Below are 7,171 nucleotides of genomic sequence, written 5' to 3'. Positions count from 1 at the left end.
CATCCCTGGCAGGTTAGATGGAGCCTTGGGTGACATGGTTTAGTGTGAGGCATCCCTGCCCACAGCATGGGGATTGGAACTAGATGATCTTAAGGTCTTTTCCAACCCTAACTATTCTATGATTCTACGATTTTCTCAATGAAAAAGGTAGGACTTCATTTTGAGATGCTGGTAAAACAGGTATAAATAATTGGGGGGAAAAATGATGGAGTATTTCCATAACTTTTATTATAAACACATAGATCAGATATTAACATAGGAAAAGAGAGATGTTACTAGTTAGGCCTTTAAAGGGCTAGGTGTCCTTAATCAGCCCAAAAAGCCCATTTTACACAGTATCCACTGAGTTCGCAATCTCTGTAGAACCACCGTGTAGAATCAAAGCCTCCAAAAGTACTGGGATATTCCCTGTCTTCTCTTTCAAGTACAGCAGCATTCTGCATAAGGAAACAGTTTCCACCTCTGTTTACTGCAGTTCGGCCACAATGAATAAAAAGATTCTCATATTCAAGTAAAGATACTCCAAGAACATCAGCTTAGTCCGGTTTCCTTTTTTTCATGTTACCCAACAGGCCAGGCCAAATGTTGAAACTGTCTGGGAGTTAATGCTGTCAGTCAAGATCCTCTAGGCCTACTGGGAACTCTGCAAAGAGTGTCAGTAAGAGCTAGAACTGATGTTTGCTCTCTGAGTAACATGCAGGACTTTTCCAGTTTGTTTATAGAACTGGTGAAAAGCAGAACATGTAAGAACCTGGGAAAATTCTTTTGTTTGCCCATTTTCAAAATACTAAATTTAAAAACCAAAAATGGTTGAAGTTTTAAAAGCTTTAATTATCAGCTGATAAAAGAGAAATATCAAAGAAATTCCATTTTTTTTACCCTTACTCAAAGTCAAAGAAGTTATAATAAAGATGCTCTGAGCTCTTCACTTAAATACAACGTGCTTTCCTGTTACAGCATTTTCTCTGCTCCCCGCTGTTCCTTTGCCTTGAACCAGCAAGTGCTCTCACTGCCACTCTTGTCCATGTCAAATGTTTGAATGGGGTTCAAGTTATAAAAAAAGCTAAAATTACTCAATGTCTATACAAACGTACATATTTGCACAGTCCAGACAGCAAACAGTAAATCTGTAAGCAGTGGATTTAATAGAATATATTTTTCAAATCCCATAGTTCAAGTAGGGCAGAGGCCTGTATATATGATCAGTCATGTACATGGCATTTTCCTACCTTAAAAATAACTGTCAATAAGCCCCTGAAAATATGGGGACTGACAGAAAAAATCGTCATAGAATTTTGCAGTAAAAATATAATTTGCAATAAAAATATGGGAATTTTTTCTTGCTACAAACAAGTAACAAAATACTCCCACACGTAATTTTTCACCATCCTAGACACGTAACAAATATTTCTGCATAGTAGCCCATCTTTTAAACAAAGTCTAAGTTCCATACTGTGCTGCATTTTAATTAATATCAAAAAGCACTTATGTCAGTAAATATTTGCTTACTCCGTCGTACATGGTAGTCTGGGTTTTAGCAATGTAAGCAAATGCTAGAACATTGTTGATTAGATAGGAAGTGGTTTACACATAAGAATTCTACACAAGAAATTTATCTAAAAATACTAGCCCTGATCCAAGGCAGGGTGGTTGCCTGTTTGTATTATTCCATTGATTCCAACCAGAATTCACCCAAACACAGCAAGTCTAGAGGGCCCTACTTGCAAAGATCAAAGAAACTCTTTTCTTTCAATCACTCTGTTTAGAGAGAAGGATGGGGGAACACACAAGCTGCAGGCATGTCAGGGAACTGAATTCATCGAAGATGGAGACTAGAAAAGTCTTTGGATACTGCCTTACAGCAAAGTTCCCTTTATGCCTTTTACTGCCACAGCCTTCCCACTTACTCAGGCACAAACTACTCTGATCAAAAGGTGTCAGCACGGGTGTAGCCCGAGAGGCTCAGAGGTATGTAGGATCAAGCCACTGACTGGACTGATTCCTGTGAACTTTGGAGTGTGCCCAAGACAAGGCTGCAGATGAGGATACAGCCAGAGACTAGTGAAGAAGATGCTGATTCAACCTGCTTCTTTCCAAGAGTGGATTTCTGTGCTCTTATGGAGCCTGAAAGGGACAAAAATGTATTTTTCAATGTGGATTTTTTAAAATCTAATGAGCACTTTTCCAGTTCCTAAGTTTTCCTCTTAATAATATTTAGCCAGTATTCCTCTTGATGAAACTGAGTTTTCCCTGTTACCATGGAGGTTTGATGTATTGGAGCACTTCCAAAGACTTGTATAGACGATACTTTTCTTTTTATTTATACTATTTTAAACAGTGTAGGAATATCTTTGTAGAAAAATCAGTCCTGAGTTTTATCTGTAGTCTTCAAGACGGACCAATGCTGTACCACTTAACAACAACCTTTTCAGGGTTAGCAATAGTATCTCTCCACTGCTTTACTGCTTCGCTGTTACTGCTATCAGAACTTATCCAGATCTGCAGAAAGAAACAAAAAGAAAAATAAAATTGAGTTTACTTGATAAAACACAGAGGCCCAGAATGTATTGGCTCCAAATAAATACCATGGAAGTGTAGAATGAGATACAACATGTAGACTGCGACCAAAGAGTAAGACCAACAAATACAGTTCTCTTGCAACTAACATATTTTGGCTGTCATCTGGGAACACATGGAGTCTGGGTTTAAATTTAGTCTCTAAAATAGTTTAGAGAGCTCACTACATACTAATGTTTCTGTGCTTAATAAGATGTTTTAAGTCAAGCGTTCCTTGCTCCACACAAATGCACGTGCTAGGGTCAAGGGCTCATGAAGGCCAGTGATGGCTCTATGCTTTCAAACTCCAGTTGGCTGCAAGCCATCTGGCATCCTCAGCCAGCTGTCCAGCATTTTCATATGCATTTAAAATTGCACACTCCAACAGACAAGGCCAAACCTGCATTCCACAGTTACTAGCATGCCCATACCACACATAGTCACGCAGTTGGAGTCCATTCTTTCTCAGTATTCAGTTAATGGATAGTGGCCATTAAGTGAGGAAATGAGGTACAAGGAGGACATTTTCCTCTGAACATTATCACCAGTCTCATTGCCAAAAAGAATTCTGCTTATGTAAGTAGGTATCGTTATTTACAGGACTCTATTTCCTCAAGTCTTCCAAGAATGAGTCCTTTTAAGACTTCTCAGAAACCTTCACTATGGAGCACATTTAGCCTACACTGCTGAGGCATGGAGTCCTCAAGAAGTGAGAATAATGTCTTCCAGAATACCACAGACATGTCCACAGAGATTCAATATACATTTTGCTCATGATTAAAGACATGCCTGTAAAAGCAAGCTAATCTAAGTATTGTCTGCTTAGAACAGCATCCAATTAAACATCACCCTCTGAAGAACAAAATTAATAGATCCAGCTATATTAATCTTTTTCCAGCTCTCCAGCCAATTGCTCAAAGTACATTTTTCCCTGAGCCATATTTTATGTCTTCATGTGTTATGTGGCAATGTCTGCCTGCATGAGCTGAAACAACCTTTCCAAGTAACCTCTGAGGAGCAGAAGTAGCTCATTTCCTGCCCCTAAAAATAAGATCTGTGATTAAATGTAACTCATCAGATTGAGATGACCTCATATATTGCTCAGTGACTCCAAGTCATACCCATTTATTTTTGCTTCAAGGTAGCACAAATAAGATGAACAATTCTAACTTTTTTTTTTTCCTATTCCAAATCCACCAACAGGAATTGCGAAAAGATGGAACATATGTGACATGAGGCTTCATAAAATGGAGGAACTGCACATAACTCTTGCTGGCACATTACTGCTGTAGCATATCAGCATCTCCTACAACTGCATGTCTTCAACAGGCAAAGAAACATCACCAGAATGGGACAATACTACTTTCTGTACCTAAGGATAGCACAGCCCTTCATATGACAAGGGACATTACAGTTGGTGTTTCAAAATCGATTCTACATTATTCATTTAACCATACATTAAAATTTTGCTACTAAAACTAGCTGAGTCAGGGAAAGCAGACAGCATTAAGAAAAGCTATGTCTTGCTATACCAAGAAGGAAAAGAATCATAGAATACCAGGTTGGAAAGGACCTCAAGGACCATCTGGTCCAATCTTTCTAGGCAGGGCACAACATCAACTAGATATCCCAGCACCCTGTCCAGCCAAATCTTAGAAGTGTCCAACACTGGGGAATCCACCAGTTCCCTGGAGATACTATTCCAGTGGCTCATTGTCTTCACTGTGAAAAATTTTCCTCTTGTGTCCAGTCAGAATCTCCCCAGCAGTAATTTGTGCCCATTAGCCCTTGTCTTTTCCAGGCAACTCCTTGTAAAAAGGGAGTCTCCATCTTCTTTGCAGCCACCATTTAAATACTGGAACACGGTGATAAGGCTCCCCTGAGCTTTCTTGTCTCTAGGCTGAATAAATACAGTTCTTTCCCCATACAGCAAGCTTCCCAGTCCTTTGATCATCCCTGTGGCCCTTCTCTGGACCCTCTCCAGCCTGTCCACATCTTTTTTGTATAGCAGAGATAAAAACTGAACACAGTATTCCAGGTGTGACCTGACAAGCGCTGAGTAGGGTGGGAAAGAAAGAAGGGGCAAGATGACTGTAATAGAACAAGGGGAATAAGACAGAGAATAAAGACACCAGACTACCAAGTTTTATGGTGGTTAAATAAATATGACCATGCAAATGCTTTCAAAAGAGACAGTACTGAAGTTCCAGCTGTTTAAAAGAGGGGATGAGGAGAGAGAGCACTCAAACATAATTTTGTGTTTGGTCACCTATGCTATCACTCAATCATACACATTTAGAATATTGTGCTGATTTTAGCACTGTTCTACCCAGGAAGGCAATCTGATTGTAGCTGTTGACAATTCCTTTCATACACAAGTGTATTGATATGGTAAGCCAACACACTCCCTTTCTGTACAGTACAGTATAGGTTGTGGAACTCCTGATAGTGTGGTTTGTTTTCTTTAGAAAGCCTAGACGCAAGGAGGAGATTGTACGTCTGTCTGTTTGAAGGAATCTTCCACATAGTAGTACTCCACACAAAAATGACTCCAGGATTTCTTAAAAGAAAAATCAAGTGTCAACACCCATTCTGATGTTAGGGCATGTTTAAGAGCCCAGTACTATTATTTCTTCGGTTACATCCAGGAGAGTTTTTTAGCATTTACTCTTTTGCTATATGCCACCTTATTTAAAGTATTTTAAAACTCATACCAAGAAACCTGTGGAACTGGATTTTAATTAAAGGATATCATGCCAGTTAGGAGAAACCAACCTGTCCTAGGAAGTGTTTTCTTCTCACTGAACTTCTGCTGTAGAGCTTGATGAGAAAGCCAATTCCTTGTTCAGCTTGGCTAATTGGAAAAATCAGCATTTCTCCCCACTTCACTTGGCCATTAGTGGACTTCAGAAGACGAGTCTTCTTCTTATAGATCATCCCTTCTGTAGTAAACATTCCAACTTTCACAAAGAAATCTAGCACAAAAGGGAGGGGAAAAAGGCATAGCACACAAAGGGTTACTCACAAACACACCCCAAAAAGAACTGACAAGATCTACATGTATTGTTCAGATTGCAGTAAATTCCCAAAAGTCTGGCCAAAAGGACTGTGCAATAGCTTTCCTGACTAGTCACACAGAGTATGTTCAATAATACTGAATTGATTAACACAGTATGCTAACAGCAAGTGCAGGCTAATGGTCTTATATGTCAGGATTAATACTGGGATACAAACCTTCCAAAATACATAAACACATAATTTCAAACCAAACAAAAAGTAATCAAGTAAGACATCTGTGGAAACAAGCCTTGGCAATGGAAATCTACTGCACAATATGTTAGTCTGAGGTTTGTAAGGAATGTTATGAACTGCCAACCCATTTGAGCAGCAATTTACCTGTTACAAATGCTTTTAGGCATGAGACAGCTGATGTAACTTACTTGAAGACAGTGGTGTGGATGGAACTGGAAGGTTTTGTGCTTCCAGAATCTGTAACTGTATCCTCCTGTTTACTGCTTGAAAACAAGTTCCTACTTGAAGTTCTGCACAGCACACCTACAAGCAAAAGAATGTTGCTATAACATCTGGATTAAGTTGCTTATAAATTCAGGAAACACAGGAATTCTGTCATATGCTGGGCTCCCACAGTTATATCTGGGATTTCCTGGACAGAAATAAAAGTATGTGGTGTATACACAACCTGCAGATGCACAGTATAAGTGTATCTTGCACTTGTTGTAGCGGCAGTACATGTGCTCCACTGGCGGACTGCTTACGTGCAGCACACAGATGGCCCTAGTGGGCTGCAGCCAGAGACACTGGATAAAAACAGTCACCTGGGAAAGATCCCTCAGTAGTAAGTGCAGACACATACAGGGAAAACCAGGCATGCCATTGTAGCTCTCCTAAACCTGGGTGTGGAAGTGAGAGACCCACTATGCTCCACTAGTGCAAAAAACCTTTGCAGTTCTTTTCCCAAACTTCTGAATTTTGCAACATGCAGATATAAGCAATGCTTTCTGTAGATACGAGACCCCATCACTTAATGTTATGAATATAAAAGGGTGACTGCATGCTGTGGTGTTTCCTATGTTATGGATGCACTTGGGTTTTACATACCTAGGTACATACACACCCCCTGCGCTCTGACTGTACTGCAAGCTCCAGCCTGAATTTTTGTATTTTATAGTTTATAGTATTTTTTCTAGTTGCAAGGGTGCATTGAGGCCTCCTCATTTCTCTCCTGTCAGATGCTAATGTACTCTGAGCACTTAAGAACAGCAGGAGAAGGCCAATGGAGACCCAGGTTTCCTGACAGCCTCCATTTAAAAGGGTTTTGCTAGTTCTACTTCACTTCAAGTTTTAATGGACTGCAGTGAAGCAAAATGTACCAAGTAAGAGAGGAACAGGTCACTAACAGTGAAGTCAGGCTCCAGTTCATCAAAGAGACCCAAATTCTCTTTGCAGCTCAGCCACAAAACTTCTGTGTAACCCTGAGAGGAAGCCACTTACTCAACTGAGCTTTGGCTCTCTATTGGCGAGTACTTGGTGCATGACAGGGTAGTACAGGGGTGAATTCCAGCAGTGTCTGGAGGGCTCTTAGAAATAATGGTGA

The 7,171-nt window shown here is 40.0% G+C and overlaps 1 protein-coding gene across 7 annotated transcripts in view; it reads right to left on the bottom strand.

Moving 5' to 3' along the window:
* Positions 1 to 2,293: 2,293 nt before the first annotated feature.
* TC2N (tandem C2 domains, nuclear) overlaps positions 2,294 to 7,171 on the bottom strand; it is a 36,009-nt gene continuing 31,131 nt past the window's right edge. For all 7 annotated transcript variants that reach the window (XM_061359905.1, XM_061359904.1, XM_061359907.1 and 4 more), the window contains 3 exons: positions 5,997 to 6,111; positions 5,332 to 5,531; positions 2,294 to 2,499 (listed from right to left, as the gene is read on the bottom strand). In XM_061359905.1, the coding sequence (XP_061215889.1) occupies positions 2,389 to 2,499; positions 5,332 to 5,531; positions 5,997 to 6,111 (426 nt within the window). In that variant the 3' untranslated portion in view covers positions 2,294 to 2,388. The remainder of the gene's footprint in view (positions 2,500 to 5,331; positions 5,532 to 5,996; positions 6,112 to 7,171) is intronic.

This window comes from Neopsephotus bourkii, unplaced genomic scaffold, assembly GCF_033783945.1.
Source record: "Neopsephotus bourkii isolate Nb327-2 ecotype Australia unplaced genomic scaffold, CSIRO-AGI_Nbou_v1 NB_998, whole genome shotgun sequence".
NCBI classification, from domain to species: Eukaryota; Metazoa; Chordata; class Aves; order Psittaciformes; family Psittacidae; genus Neopsephotus; species Neopsephotus bourkii.
The sequence above is the reverse complement of the archived record's forward strand: the minus strand, read 5'-3'. Positions and strand labels throughout refer to the sequence as shown.